Source organism: Prionailurus viverrinus, chromosome B2, assembly GCF_022837055.1.
Source record: "Prionailurus viverrinus isolate Anna chromosome B2, UM_Priviv_1.0, whole genome shotgun sequence".
Taxonomy (NCBI): Eukaryota; Metazoa; Chordata; class Mammalia; order Carnivora; family Felidae; genus Prionailurus; species Prionailurus viverrinus.
The window spans coordinates 134,389,380-134,405,185 of record NC_062565.1 but is presented as its reverse complement, the minus strand read 5'-3'; the positions used below and the strand labels follow the sequence as shown (position 1 = coordinate 134,405,185).

Genomic DNA, 15,806 nt, shown 5'->3' with positions numbered 1-15,806 from the left:
CATCCTATTTTCTTTGATTTAAAAAACAAACAAAAAAACACCACTGGGGTCACTGACACTCTAGCGTGCAGTTAGACCAGTGGCACAGGGCTTCCCTGCACTTGAGAGCTAAAGGGACCTACTGTCCGTCAGCTGTAACAGTACCTTTTGAAGTCTGTCTCATTATTCCTTTCTGGTTCTTTCGGAAGTTCTGCCAGAAATACTTATTTTTCTTCTTCCAATCTCCTTTTCCTTTAAAAACAAAAGTGGGGGGGGGAGGCACAAGCAATAAATTCATTAATAACAAAAGTAGCCTCTTCTTTAGAATTCAAAGCTTATAAGAATACTTTGATTTCACAAAAAGACAGTTTTTCTCTTTTAGTTTGTGAAAGACTTGGAAATGCCTAAAAAGTTGTTTAAAAGAAATGCAAATTTCCTAGCAGCGAGTAATGGTGCAGTGGGCTAAGATGAGAAATAAAGAAACATCAAAAAGGCAGGCCAAACACACATTCTTATATTCGCTTTGATGTTGTCTCACTAGGATGTCTAATTCTGCCTCGTCTTGGCTTGTGGTAGATTCTCCCCCTCTGGTCTCAGCCACAATTATTTCGACCCGACCACAAATAGGATGCTTTAAGAAGTTAACTTTGTTTTGCCGTTATCCCTGGTGTGGATCCCCATCTTGACTTCGTTCTGTTATTCCAGATTTAATGAAGAGAACAGAATGGTTGGCATGTCCCGTGGGCATTAGTCAACAGAGCTGGTCCCATGGGCCTGCGGGGTTGACCTGCATGCCTTCTCTAGGGTGTGGAGTGCTGGTGGGCGCAGCCGTGGTGTGGGCGGGACGGGAGAGGAGACTCCCACCCCTCTGGCATTCGGGCTACTTGGTGACCTACTGTCTGCAGCTACCCAGGGTTCCATGACAAGAAAAGCAGACTGCGATCCTGCTGTGACCTCTCCCAAATGAGACCCCTCTCCTCCCTCCCCTCCCCCCCAACCCCCGACGGTTCTGGGAATAGTCTCACTTGTCTTAACAACAATGTCACTGCCGTGGCCAGACATCTGCAGTGTTTGGTAGGGTTCTGATTGCCACTGATACAGAATACCTTTGAAAAGGCAAAAGGAAAGGAAGCGAGCACATAAAAAGAATAGAGTGGGTCTTTATTTAAAAATGAAACGAAGGAGCAGCTCTCACGTAGACGTGGCACGCTCAAAGCAGAGGCTTTGTCACTGTCACCATTTGGTGACTGGTTGCTCTGCGGCCACTGGAAACAGGACCCAGCGGAGTCATGCGCTGTTGGGTCTCCACAGTCTAGACTGGTGGTGCCAGGCGATATGGCACAAAACAGACGTGTGGAAACCCGTGTCCACAGAGCTCCCGGGCTAGAAAAGGGATCATGTGTCACAACAAGATGCCCTCATTTAAGTTCCGATACACCCTGGAGCTACAGGATAAAACCCATGCCAGCTAGGCCGAGACTTCCTATGTACTCACAATCTTGAAAGTGACCTTGATGGCACCTGCTGTCTCTGGCTAAACACTGCAGCAAATAACAGCCACGCAGGGTTAAAGCAGAGGTAGGATTATCACTAAGGCAACCTTTCTCTAGGGCAATTAGGGATTATAATGTATTTCTTTTACCGGAAGGTATACTACCCCCCCCCCACCTTCCTCTATTTTAATGCTTCCAAAATGGAGGTACAAATTAAAAAATAAATAATAGCTAACATTTATTGAGCACTTACCGTACCCAGGCACTTTGCTAGCTAATGGTTTATTTCATTTGATACGTACAAGGAACATGATGTATTATTGTTTTCCATTTAGTGGATGAGAAAACCAAGGCTTCAGGAGGTAAGAGACTTGCCCAAGGCCATAACCACTGAGTTGGAAAGGTCATGATTCAAATCCAAATCAAAACCTGATCTGAGCACTTCTGCTCCTGATCACAATCGCCCTTACCAGGCTCACTCTGACCCAAACAGAAAAGGTGTTACTAAATCAAGACTGGATTTTATAATCAAGGAAATATAAGACATGTAACACCTTAATTGTGCATAATATTTGATTCAGAAGTTCCAAATCAGAGAATTCATCCTAGGGACATGATCAGGGATAGGTTCACGGAATTTTAGGATAGTGTCAATTCTCTGAGAGCAAAAATTAGAAGCAACTTAAACGTCCAGCAAAGAAGCGATGGTTGATTGAATTATGGCTCATCCAATATGACGGAATATTATACAGATTTAAATTTTTTTACTGCAAAGAATATTCAATCAACGTGGGAAAATGCTCAGGACCTATTCAATACAAAAAAATTATAATATGTAGAGTATGATCCCAATTATGTTTAAAAGAAAGCCCACACAAATACAGGGCAAAAAAAAAAAAAGAAAGGAAAGGTATGCATCGAAATCTTAACAGTGTTTCTTTCTGGGTGGAAAGATTCTTTGTGGTTTTTGTTTTTTCACCATTTGTATGTTCTATAAAGTATTAAAATTCTTTTAAGTCATTAAACCACGAAAAGGAGTACTGACCTACAGAGCCGTCTTCTGAGTTTGACTTAGGAAGAGTGCTCCTAGAAAAAGAAAAAAAGAAAGTCTGATTACCAGGGAGCCTTGCGTTGGTGTGAGAACTGAAAACCCTCCCAATTCGTCTGACCCAGCATCAACACCACCAGCAGAGCCAGGGGAATTCTGAGAGGGTGTTTATCACTGCCCTTATCTAGCCAGCTGCTGCTTTTCTAGAAACACACTCATGACCCATTGGTCAACATGTAGTGAAGATTCACTCCAGGGTAAGACCTCCATTGAATGAAGGGAATGGATTTTACTAGATGATCACTGGATAATCCACTTGTGTGAACTATGAACTACACGTTAGGTTATCACCATCGAGAAGTCTCTTGTGTAAGTGGGGAAGACAAAGCAAATAATAATAAAAATCAAGACCCAACACCATATGCCAGCAGGTGAGTAAAGTGGTCAGCTGTAGGAGGAATGTAGGAGATCAGATGCTCCAAACAAAAGTTGGGGGGGGAAACAGTGCGTAGTTTCTGCAGTTGGTTTCTGACGATTCGCAAGCACGCTCTCCACCTTGCTAGATCTTTCTATGTTCGAAGAGAAGCCAGGAAGTCTGCTTTTTTTTTTTTTAAAGGGGGGGGGGGAGCTCCACATTTTCCAGTGATGGCAAATAATTCAATGTTTGTAAAAATGTGTCCAAGTTAATCAATACATGTCTGGGCACCAAATTTGGCCCACACCCCACCCTACCCTGGCTGCCCGTTTGTGACCGCAGATACAGACAAAAGCCAAAATACCTTGAAACACGAACACAGCCCCAAACCAATCAATTAAGCGTTTCTCTTGCAAACACATGGACAGACACCAACTTAAAGCAAGAAGGGAAGAAATCAAAGAAAGGTAAAATGGGTTCTCTCAAAAAGGTCAGAGTAGAGGTGGAGCGCAGTCTTTCATTAAGTGGGTCCAAAGCCTAGAGGTAAGTGAGTTCAGTGTCCACTTGCTGACAGGGAAAACCAGGAAGAAGGAACCTGCCTCCGCACAGAAGCACAGCTACTCAGGGGTTTATACCTGAATCTTCCCAATACAAGTTCCTCTGCCAGGGAGGAAGGCAGGGGCATCTGACAAAACTCTCCTGGATGTGAGAATGCATGGGAAGACCAAGGTCGGGAGTCTAGAACCGTGTTACCCTGAAGAGGTCAGAGGAAGAGAAGCAGAATAGGCAAATGGCGATCTGCTGCCCGCCTTACAGGTGAAACGACCTCTCGAATTGAAGGTGACCAGAGAGGGCAGGACGGGCCTTTCTGTCACGCAGAGTCACCTGTGATGGGCCATCTCTCTTTAGAGCAGGTGCATGGATACTAGCTGACCGCTGGCTGCCAGGTGAGCACAGAGGCTCAGGCCCCACCAATCCCTTCAAACCCTCAATGAGAGAAGAGAACTGTTTCCGACTAGCACACGAATCTAACAAACCTCTCCTATCGATGAGGGGAGGGAGGGGGGTGCTAAGAACAGAAGTAGGGGAGGCATCCTCTCATTTGCTGAGGACCAGAGCTCGGTCTGAAGTCATGATTTCCCCTTACTGAGGTGCTGTGAACACAGAAAATAAGGAAAATCTACCTCATCATCGAATTGCACCAGGATTTAGCCCCAGGGACCTACTTACTCTCTGCCCTCCCATCCACACAAAAATGAAAATGACTGAAGATATTTAAAAAGCCATTTCATGGGGCGCCTGGGTGGCGCAGTCGGTTGAGCGTCCGACTTCAGCCAGGTCACGATCTCGCGGTCCGTGAGTTTGAGCCCCGCGTCGGGCTCTGGGTTGATGGCTCAGAGCCTGGAGCCTGTTTCCGATTCTGTGTCTCCCTCTCTCTCTGCCCCTCCCCCGTTCATGCTCTGTCTCTCTCTGTCCCAAAAATAAATAAACGTTGAAAAAAAAAATTAAAAAAAAAAAAGCCATTTCAGTTTTTAATTCATTCAGCAAAAAGGTACTGAATGCTATTACGAGTAAGGTATATGGATGATAACGAAGAAATGGGACTCTCGATGTAGGGAGGGCGACAAAATGTCAACAAATGAGAAGTACTTGCAAAGGAGAAGGAACAGCAGGAGGAAGGGGAAGGGAGGGCAGGGGTGCAGAAGGAGGAAGAAAAGAAGAAGCAACAGAAGCAGTACAATCAAAGCGCTCAGAGCCACAGAATTACAGGCAAGGCACGATGGCAGCTGAAGAACAAACTATAGACAGTTGGCCAGTTGGCTGGGGATTAAGGCTGAAAACCTTCCTAAAGAAATAATATTTGAGCTAGAGTTTGGGTTCTTAAGTTTTGTGGGTTTTTTTTTTTTTTACTCTCGCATTTTGAGCTCAAAGTCATGGTAATACACATCAGTCCACCTTACCTCAACTGGTCATGACCTTCCAGCACAGCCATCTACGACTTTTGTCTGCTGCATACAGCAAAGAGAGCACCACCTTTATTTTTAAACTCACTCACTCTAAGGACTAGGAGAGTCTTGACCTAATTGTTAAGGATCAAAGATATCAAATATCCCCAGCTCTTGATCAACTGCTTAACTATGTAATAAACTATAAATATGTGAACTTTTGCTTTTTTCTAGAAGAAATCTTTTCGTGGGGAAAATGGCCTCAAGAAACATTGCTTTTCTTTAGTCCTTTGCTGATTTAGAATAATATACCCTTACTGAGTTGTAAGGAATTTTATTGAATTAAAGGGTTTTTTTAAGTTTATTTATTTATTTTGGGAGAAAGAGTGTGTGAAGGGGGGGGGGTGGGCAGAGAGAGAGGGAGAGAGAGAATCCCAAGCAGGTTCAGCACTGACAGCGCAGAGCCCAGTGTAGGGCTTGATCCCACGAACCATGAGATCATGACCAGAGCAGAAATCAAGAGTCAGACGGTTCATCACTCAGCCCCCAGAAGTGGCCCGAGGTTCCACCAGCTGGTGAGAGGCCAACAGGGTCATCCCCAGTCACTGGCAACCCAGTTGTCTTTCTCCGAGATGGTGGGCTCTTCCTCTCTGGATAAAATGTATGTAAAATGGACTCTATCCTATTATTTAAAAAAACGCAAAGGCTAACTTCTATTTTCCAACCCATTTTTCATTCTTCCTGCAAAATAAGAACGTCTTCTACTATAAAAATACTCAAGGACCCACACTGCCTAAAAAGAGAAGTTCTCACTACCATGCAGCTATCACAAGATATAAATGTGCTTTCCTCTATAAAATTCTAGCTTATAATTTTTTATTTTTATCTACTCTCTTCAATTCATGACACATATTTAAAATTTATCCTCAGGTGCTAGGAATTTATCCAAGGGATACAGGAGTACTGATGCATAGGGCCACTTGTACCCCAATGTTCATAGCAACACTCTCAACAATAGCCAAATTATGGAAAGAGCCTAAATGTCCATCAACTGATGAATGGATAAAGAAATTGTGGTTTATATACACAATGGAATTCTACGTGGCAATGAGAAAAAATGAAATATGGCCTTTTGTAGCCACGTGGATGGAACTGGAGAGTGTGATGCTAAGTGAAATAAGCCATACAGAGAAAGACAGATACCATATGGTTTCACTCTTATGTGGATCCTGAGAAACTTAACAGGAACCCATGGGGGAGGGGAAGGAAAAAAAAAAAAGAGGTTAGAGTGCGAGAGAGCCAAAGCATAAGAGACTGTTAAAAACTGAGAACAAACTGAGGGTTGATGGGGGGTGGGAGGGAGGGAGGAGAGGGTGGGTGATGGGTATTGAGGAGGGCACCTTTTGGGATAAGCACTGGGTGTTGTATGGAAACCAATTTGTCAATAAATTTCATATTAAAAAAAATAATAATAATAATAATAAACTTTGGTAACAGATGGTAAATAAACTAAACTAAACTAAACTAAACTAAACTAAAATTTATCCTCAGGTTTGCATTCTCTTCGTTAAAGTGTTTCCACTAGTGATTGCGTGCATTTCCCCACATGGCCAGCAGATGGCACTGCAGCTCCTCTATTCATCTTGCGGTGACAAACGGGGATTTTTATTTTTAACGTTCCGCGAGTTCACAATCTAGACACTGGCCAAAGAACAGCAAGCCAGTGTTTCATAAGTGTGAGGCTCCCCAACTCATCAATGTGCAGAGGGGGAAAACGACATCGTATGAAGTTTAATTTGGACGCAGTGAATTGTCCCTGCAAAGAGAGGCTTGGCAGAGCAGGTGATGCGAAATGCCATCTTTCTCCCTGAGACGGATTATAAAATCTATCCAGCAGGAGCAAAAACCCATGATGTAACCAAATTCCAAATTTGGATGGCAGCAGGTGGAAAGGGTCATTTGCTGATCTCCTGGTGGAAGAAATTAATGCTCAGAAGTCAGTTCCAAAGAGGCCTCCTCACCGCACCTCCTTCTTGCGGCCAGAAGCCACAGGCCTGGGACCCACAGGCTGGAAGCAGGTTCGTCAGCCCTTTTCTATCCATCACTTTCACTGTCAACAGGGTAAAAGGGATGGGAACCTCAGCGTGGGTTTCTGGGTTTCGATGATGAGGACGCAATAATTAGCATCCCTCTGCGCTCTGAACATCTACTTAAGCATTGAATAATTCGAGTTTCGCATTTAGTCGTTGAACTCGATCTTAGAAGTACCTTCACGTCAATAACTATTAGACCCCAGTGTAAATATTTTTCCTCACGATCCCGAAGCTACTTTAGCCCTCTCTGAACTCACGTTCACTTAAGAAAATTCAATAAACGACTTATGAATGAGATAAAAAAGAAAATAAGGGACAGCATCCCTGAACTTAACCAATTCCTTTCATCCTACCTCAATCTTTAGCAAATTCTTTGTTACGATGCGTCATTCCTTTCTTTTCACCCACTCACTCATTCATTCTTTCTTTCCTTCAATACACATTCATCCAACTCCCATTATGAGGCTGGCATCCTCTGAGGCATTGAGAATGTAGCAGTAAGTAAGGCAGGTTAAGATCTCTGTTCTCTTAGAGCTCAGGATGGGCGAGAAGCGAGGTGGGCGGTGTAGATCAAGAAGGGGGGAGAATGTTCGATGGGATGGACAGAGAAGTCTTCTCTCAAGAGGGGAGAGGTGAACAGAGACCCTAAATGATGAGCTGGCATGACATGTGCCCCACCCCCGTGGGGAAGGCTGGGTAGGGAGAGAACAGGGGAAGAAAGCAAGAGGTCTCCTCTCACACAGGAAGTTTGAGGTGTTTCTTCAACATCCCCGTGGAGATACTAAAGACACAGTTGGGTACGTGCGTCTAGAGTTCACGGGCATTGCTGAGGACTGGAGATCAGGATTTGGAAATCACTTGCACATTTAAAGCCAGAAGACCAGCTGAACACAATGAAGAGAAGTGGCAGGAGGCCTGGGCTCAAGGGCAACCCAGTCCTCGAGGTCAGGGAAAGAAGGTGAAGCAGGCAGCGGGACTTAGGAGAAGGAGTCCGTGCGGGGAAGGAAAACCGGGAACACGCTTTCACCCTACCCGGCTGAAATAACATTAAAATCGGTTTTACGCAAGCTATATTGCTGCCTCAGATGCCAGACAGGGTAAATTCTAGGTTGCTCTGTTTTCTTTTCTCTGGAGTCTGTGGCTTTACAGTAGAGCCCTCCAGGTGGCCACAGACAAGGAGCAACAGGACAAAGGTCCAAAGGAGATTCTTTACATTTGTGTGGAATTCTGCCTCTTAAAGAAAACACTCTTATCACCAACCCGATCGCCCATCCCGAGACTACAGAGCGATAATCCGGATAAGGGCACAGAGCCAGGCAGGGACCTAAGTGGGTTTAGAAACCACATCTCTGACTCCAGAGTCCAGCGCCCCACGCACATCACCCTATCGTTTCTCGTTTACACAACAGAAATTCGTATTACGTTACATGCGTCCTAACCCTGTTGCTGGGTGAGTTACTAAAATGATAGGCTCAGAAGAACCGGGGAAGACAGAGCACGTTTTCAACACCAAATGTGAACGTGGCCTATGAGTTTCTTAGAACCAAGTATTTCAAGAGCAGGATCGGGTTATGCTGCTCGTGCAGACTCTGTCTGCGAGTTGACAGGAAAGAGGCCACGTACTTTGGCTCAGGCTCATTTTTCTTCTTATGTCCATTTACATAAATAGTCTCAGGTACCTCTAGGCAAAGGCAACTCCGTCTCTTTGCAACATACTGACTCCGGCACGCAAGCAAAGTGTAACAAATGCCCAAACATAAAAAAGAGTTCCCAAAATAGACCTCATGTTTTTGTTTTGATGGGCTGTCCAGAAAACTTCATTATGAGAGAGAGAGAGAGAGAGAGAAGCAATAACCTAATTTCTAAGAATGGAACATGTGTTATACGTTACTGGAAAACCTATACTTAAGAGATTTTTAAGTTTCCTTTATCTTGAGTCTCCGGAAATTCACTTCTTCATTAGTTTCTTTCCTGCTGAATTTTGAATCAGGGCTCTTGCTGTGTCTGGGTCCCTTCCTGCATCATCCCAGGCCTGCCAAGGCGGTCCCCAATGCCAGTAGCATTTTCCTCAAGACGCAGAAAAGGGACGGAGACATCTGTGCTATGGAATTGTGCGTGGGAGTGGGAGGGGAAAAGAAGCTGAAAGGGTTGAGGAGCTTTAGAGTAGTTGATTTTTTCTTACGTGTTCATGTGTTTCTTATATGCTGATTATTTCTTCTCAGTTGATATGCCTTCCTTAAATATGACTAACTACTTATATTCACATTTTGCTTATTTCGTAACAAATCATTTTGTAGAAAATAGGTAATTCCTATTTCTATCCTTAATTAATTCCTTAAATTTGGTTATTTCTTATTATTCTTTGGATATCGAAGATATTTTTCATCATAGGAGCATATCTCCCCTATTTCATAAAAATACGTATAAAACAAATGTCTGTTTACGCTATCTACTGTCTGCTATAAAAATTCAAGGGTCAGCCATGGGACCCCATGGGACCAGGGCCAGGGCAGGAGGGACACAGGGGTCCACCGTGCTAGAGCTGCTCCCTCTCAGCGCCAGGCAGGTTTAAGGAGGAAGGGGTCTCTCTTCCTTCACCCTAGATCTGGCCCTTCCCTGCCAACAGCTGCTGGCACATAATAGAACTTAACTTGCAAACTTACTGGCTAGGATTGAAAGTAATTCTGTTGCTCAAATCTGGTGTATTTTTTGAGCTCCAAGATTATTTAGTATCAATGACAACGTTGGTGACACTTTGTCACCCTGGTCAAAACACTCCATGCCTACAGGCCTTTTCTTTCATTTCAGCCTATTCCCAGTCTCTCCTTCTGGCTTTTGTTGCAAGGTCACCTTCGTAAATGATCAAGGCAGGTGTCGGAAGGACCAAATCCAAGGCAACGGCCTGACACAGCCCATGCTCAGCACTCACACACTCAGAGTCAGGCACACCCGTGACAGTGCGGTCACAAATCTAAGCCATGCCTTCCCTCTCATGTCAGGTAGTGATGATAAAATCAGTACCTACCTTAACGGGCTGTTAGAATCACATGAACTTGGCAACTGGTAAGACCCCAGTCAGGGTGACCTCTTATAACTATCACCGGATCCCAAAGGATGAACGCTCTCGGTCTCTGCCCAGAGCCCTGCCACCCTCATTCCACCAACGACGGCCACTAGGCCCTGTGCTCGGCCTAGTTTCTATATTGCCACAGTTCCTCCTTTTAATTTTTTTTTTTAGCATTAACTTCCCTCAAATAATCCAGATGGCCGTAACAATTCCTCTTCTCAACTGCACTCGGTACGAGCAATTCACATTTTCTCACATCCATTGTTTTTCTCACACTGACTGAATATGACGTCAGTGGGTCTTCATCCACATTGTCCAGCATCATAATATTCCCATTTGCTGATCACCTATTGTCCTCCTTAAACAGTAAGATCTGTACCGATTTAGATTCTTGCATACGGCAAAGGGTACACGAAATAATTTTTTGATGACGTTGAAGAGATGTTCAGTATGGATGTATACACCACAGGAAATGGTTTGGACCCACCCATCGGGTGATACCAACTCTCCCAAAGAAATGGCAGTGATGTGTGGATATACGATCTCCAAACAACAGTACCACCCGATGTTTATTTCCAATTTGAAGAGGACCTCTTACCCTACCGATCGAGCGCTTGAAAAGTTCTTTTTTTTCAACGTTTATTTATTTTTTGGGGGGGACAGAGAGAGACAGAGCATGAACGGGGGAGGGGCCGAGAGAGAGGGAGACACAGAATCGGAAACAGGCTCCAGGCTCTGAGCCATCAGCCCAGAGCCCGACGCGGGGCTCGAACTCACGGACCGCGAGATCGTGACCTGGCTGAAGTGGGACGCTTAACCGACTGCGCCACCCAGGCGCCCCACGCTTGAAAAGTTCTGAAAGGCCATTTAAAAGGTTTGATACTTCCAGCCATGAGTTTTGACATTTTCAACTTTTTTCTGCCCTACCCCCCTTTTTAAATGATATCTTTGGTGGAAAATTACCATCCGAATCACTGTAGGTGACCCTAGTCATTATATAGGAGAGGTTTCCAAAGGGGATCTTATTCAGAAAAATAAGAGAGACACAGTCAATCTAGGTACGCAACAACAATCTAACAACAATAGCAACAATCATTTTTGCTATGCTTCAATCCCCTGCTAATGACATCAGGTACATGGGAGTTCTAGGTATCCACACGTGATCTTTTCTACTGCAAATCAAGCCTATCTCTCTCTCTTTAACATTAATTTCCCCCAAATAGCTAGGATGGACATAGTGACTCCTGTTCTACTTTTCGATTACACTTTACAAAAGCAACCCATGTTTTTCTTAGAACAGCACTCATGCATGCATGCACATACACACACCAGCGATTGAATATGATGCCAAGGTAGAGGTGGGCAGACGGGAACATTTTCTACAGCCCACTACCCCCGCCCAGACAGCTACCTAACACCATGGCTCATGATGTGGGGTTCTAGAGCCCAACCTCCCGTGTTCAAAGCCCAGCCCTACCATTTACCAACCAGTAACTCGACAGATTACTTTGCCTCAGTGAATCCCAGTTTCCTGCCATGCAAAAGGGATACAATATTACCTATCACGTACGTTTTCTGGAGATTTCGGTGAACTGTAACTTGTATGGTATTTAGAACACGTTTGTACATGTGAAGTGTCACTAACAAGATGCTAGCGGTTAGGACTGCGGGTCTTTTCCTCCAACCAGCTCTCCCTGTGGAGTCAAGTTTCTCTCGGTCCTTCTCAGAGAGCACTTCAGCTTTCTGACATGTAAGGGGCTGGTTCCCTGGCACCTCAGCGGTGGCCAACAGGCTTTCCAGGCCACGAACAGCCTCCATCCTTCTCGAGTCTGAAAATCCGTCACAAAGGTAGACTGAAAGAGATCCGTGTTCCTTCATCCGTGGAATGGTAACTTGCACCAGAAGCGAATGATGCAGGACACCCGCAGAAATTTAAGTCCCATGCCTAAAAATGAGCCAAATGTCATCCCCCCGCCCCATGGTGGAGGGCCACGACCTGGGTGTTTCTCAGCTACAACCTTTCTCGGGCCGGGACTATACAACGGGCAGAGTGTAGAGCTGCACAAGCCCGCAGATGTGGGCTCAGGGCAGGGAGAAGGAGACACGGGAAAGCATAGCGTCACCTTCCAAGATTTCCGAAACCCTCCCAGGGGGTCTCTTCTCCATCTGGGCCATGTTATTCTTCGCTTGGCACTTCATGGGCCCGGCCTGTCCAAGAAGCTGATACAAACGTGCTGTGGGGATGGCAGCTTTGATGTTGTAACACTACTGAAAGTAACCATGTATATTCCAGCCTTGAGAAGTGACAAATGCCTTCCCAAGTCCTGAACACTTAGTAACTAATCAGAATATTCCTATGACACACCAACCACATGGTGTATGATACTATTTTTTTATGCAAGTTCAGTACATTTACATAAGTTCGGGGAGTTCAGTAACTGACCATTCTCATATAAAAACAACCAACAATGATTTTCTTTGCTTGGTATCTACTGTTTGGCGTGGATAATGAAGCCCTCTGCAGCTTGATAAGGGAAATGAATACAACATGGTCCGTACCTTCCAGGCGTTTACAACATCATGAGGTGCTTTATATTGACGGGTTGTAAGAAAATAGCTGGGGTGCCCGGGGGGAGCAGTCGGTCGGGTGTCCTATTCTTGAGTTAGGCTCAAGGACGTCATCTCACGGTTCATGAGATCGAGCCCCACACTGGGCTCCATGCTGACAGCATGGAGCCTCCTTGGGATTCTCTCTCTCCCTCTCCGCCCTTCCTCTGCTCGCATGTGCATGCGCGCATACATACTCCCTCTCAAAATAAACTTTAAAAACAGAAAAAAAGACCAGCTGAATGAGTGACTATAGCTGGCAGGACTAGCTGTCTCCCATTTCAATATCCCCCTTTCTTAAGAGAACCAAGATTTGGTTTGGGCGGCAGGATACCCTGTTAAGACACTCACTTCCCCATACACCCCCTCGGAGGCTAAGTGTCAGTGGCCAGATGCTTCCTTGAGCAGCTGTACCAGCCCTGAAGCACCCACCTCTGGCCTCCTTGCTCTATGAAAAAATATGCCCCCATTTGCCTGAACTCCGCAGTCAGGTTCGGTTACGTACGACTGAATACAATCCTAACGCATTCAGTGGTTAAGAACTAAAAATGACCAACTTCTACAAAGCATTGGTCTGGGTTTACCAAGCACGTTCATATAGATCTCACTGTATGTCGGGCTCACGGAGACCCTGAAACAGCCCCATTATACAGATAAAGAAGAGGACGCCTGGCAAGTTCGCGTAAGCGGCTTATCCAATTGCGGGTCACAGAGCTGGGGCTTAGACGCAGCTCTTCTGGCCCCAACCCGATTTTCACCCCATTAAAACACCTGATTCAGGAAAGGAAGGGCCTCTCCTGTCCGAATCACCACTGGATTCACGGTACCAGGGACGAAACTGTGAGCCTCAAGCCAAAACGGTGTCCGTTTTCTCTACTTATTGGCAGTGAAAGTGCGATTTAAGTGTGTCACTTGGCCACTGGCCTTCACAGACACAGATTTTTGACGCTTCCTCGGTAGGCGTATGAAGGTGTTGAACGAAAGGAAACCTTAACGTCCTCTTCTGCTTTGGGTGCAACCAGTAAAAACCAATGCCCTTCCTTTATGGCCTCGATGTGAATTTTAAATTTTACTTAGGTCTTTATATTTTAAGAATCACTGAATTATTGTCAAAAGCAAAATGAAACAGGGCTTTTAGCCCATTGTTTTCACCCCCAAATGCCAGTTTTTATAAAAGGAGCAAAATACCACATGCTGACCACTTATTCTGTAAACGAAGCAAAATCACTTCCAAATCACTTCTCTTCTACTTCCCCTTTAAACTTGAGTGCATACATGTAATAAATCTGTGTTGCAAGAAAGGCTCTTCTGCAAGGAACTGGGGCTGAGATGTGGGGCCGGCTGGATGGACACGTCCCCGTGGAAGGCCACGGCCATCAGGACGCGTAGCACACGGGCCTCCGCTCAAGAACAGCTATGAAAGCGACCCCGCCTGGTATGGGGGGCACATGGGGTCACTGGCGGGAACCGGGCCTTTGCTGTTCTTGTCAAATGCGCAGGAACCTGCAGGGAAAGGCGGGCTGCAAAGAGTCGGCCCCTGAGAGCCTCAGCCTCGGAGTGGGGAAAGGGAGAAGGGAGACGGAGGAAAAGAGGCTCCATTCAATTATCTCCAAGGTCTGTTTCCATGGCGATGGCTCCGGAAGCGGGTCAGAACTTTCTCAGTGGAAACAAACAGCGGCTCCCATTCACCACGGCCCCAAGCCACGCCGGCCCTGCGGGCCGCTGTGCTGTCTGGGCACAGAGGAGCCGGGGAGGGACGCGGGGGCTGGGGCTGTCAGCCTCTGTTGTGTCAGCTGTTCTGAGGGGAGCAGCGGAGTCGAGAAGCGGCCTCTGAAGGCCAAAGCTGGCGGAGCTGCGGGCCCTTCCTCGCCTCGCCGGTCCCAGTGGCCAGTCCCCGTCCAGGACATGGCGGTGGGAGCCACGTGCCTGTCCTACTTCTCCTGCCGGGCGGCACAGAGGATTGGGTCCCTTCCGCAGTGACCACTGCCACAGCCCTCCTTTTAATTCCTTCAGACACAGCTGACGGAAAATTTTTATGTTATAAACACTGTGAAGCTGAGAACTCAGGCTTTCCTGTCTTCTCAGATCTCTCGCTCTCTCTCTTTTTAAAAACTGAGATATAACTGACATGTGACAAATCAGCTTCAGGAGTAAAACATAACGAGTCGGTATTTGTATATATTGCGAAATGATCACCACAGTGAACCCTGTTAACTTCCGTCACCGTTCAGACCTCGGTTTTCAATTCCCACGCGTGTCCTCTGCCCTTGCAGCCGCCGAGCTACGCGCTCACTCCGCTGGCTCGTCTCACTTTTGCTCTCAGATTGCTTCACATCCTTCCCCCTTCTGATCCCGAGGCTCTATCTGAAGTGACGCGCCAGCACCCGACAGTGACACCAGGAAGCGGTCCCAAGGGTCACCGTGATGACAAATGACCTCTACCAGCATCAGCTGAGTGCCACCCCCCTGCCCCTGGTGATGGAGACGTGCAGCAGAAGCAGAGAGCGTCAACCTAACGGGTAAGAAATAGGTTTCGGCAGTGATTCGACCACGCTGGCTGCCGAGGAGCCTCCTGGAAAATTTATTAAAGACTCCGCAGTTCCACGTCTCCACCACATCTGGAGAAGTCCATTCGTTAGGCCTTGGAGGGGCCTGAGCGTCTGTCTCTCCAGCTAACTGTGAGGGACGGGTATGCCTGGGACACTAGTTGAATCCACGAGACACATTCCCCATCCTTCCTTCTCCATTCCCTCCTTATATCCTTCTACTCCAAGGCCCCCAAAATCTAGTAAGCAGATTACAAGGGCAGTTTTCAGAAGAGAATTCAGGATACAAGTACGCAGTAGGATCAAGCAGCCAGGCTTACAGACAAAAGCTTGGGGGCCAGGGTTCATCTTGGGGGCCACGTACCCATCCCTAGTATGCAGGAGACACTCCTTAAAGACTGAAGGAATTTGCCAGTGGGATGGAAAGAATTGAAAAACTAGAAGCATAATAAAAGTTCAGGCAAGTTTTGGACCCTCAGGATGTGTCCCTTTGACCACTGGTCTCCCTGCCTCCTGGGGGCATCTAGACCTCATCTCCTCACGTTGACAATGGCCCTTCTCACACACAAAATCCACCCCTGCGCAACCTCTGGGCTGCTCTGAAGACCTCCC

The 15,806-nt window shown here is 46.2% G+C and overlaps 1 protein-coding gene across 5 annotated transcripts in view; it reads right to left on the bottom strand.

Annotated features, from left to right (window-relative positions):
• Positions 1-15,806, bottom strand: part of SASH1 (SAM and SH3 domain containing 1) — a 198,434-nt gene that overhangs the window by 82,918 nt on the left and 99,710 nt on the right. For 4 of the 5 annotated variants that reach the window (XM_047860764.1, XM_047860762.1, XM_047860763.1 and 1 more), the window contains 2 exons: positions 2,518-2,558; positions 145-231 (listed from right to left, as the gene is read on the bottom strand). In XM_047860764.1, coding sequence (XP_047716720.1) covers positions 145-231; positions 2,518-2,558 — 128 coding nt within the window. Of the gene's footprint in view, positions 1-144; positions 232-2,517; positions 2,559-9,999; positions 10,154-15,806 lie in introns of those variants that run through there. The other variant, XM_047860765.1, reaches the window with a different exon arrangement.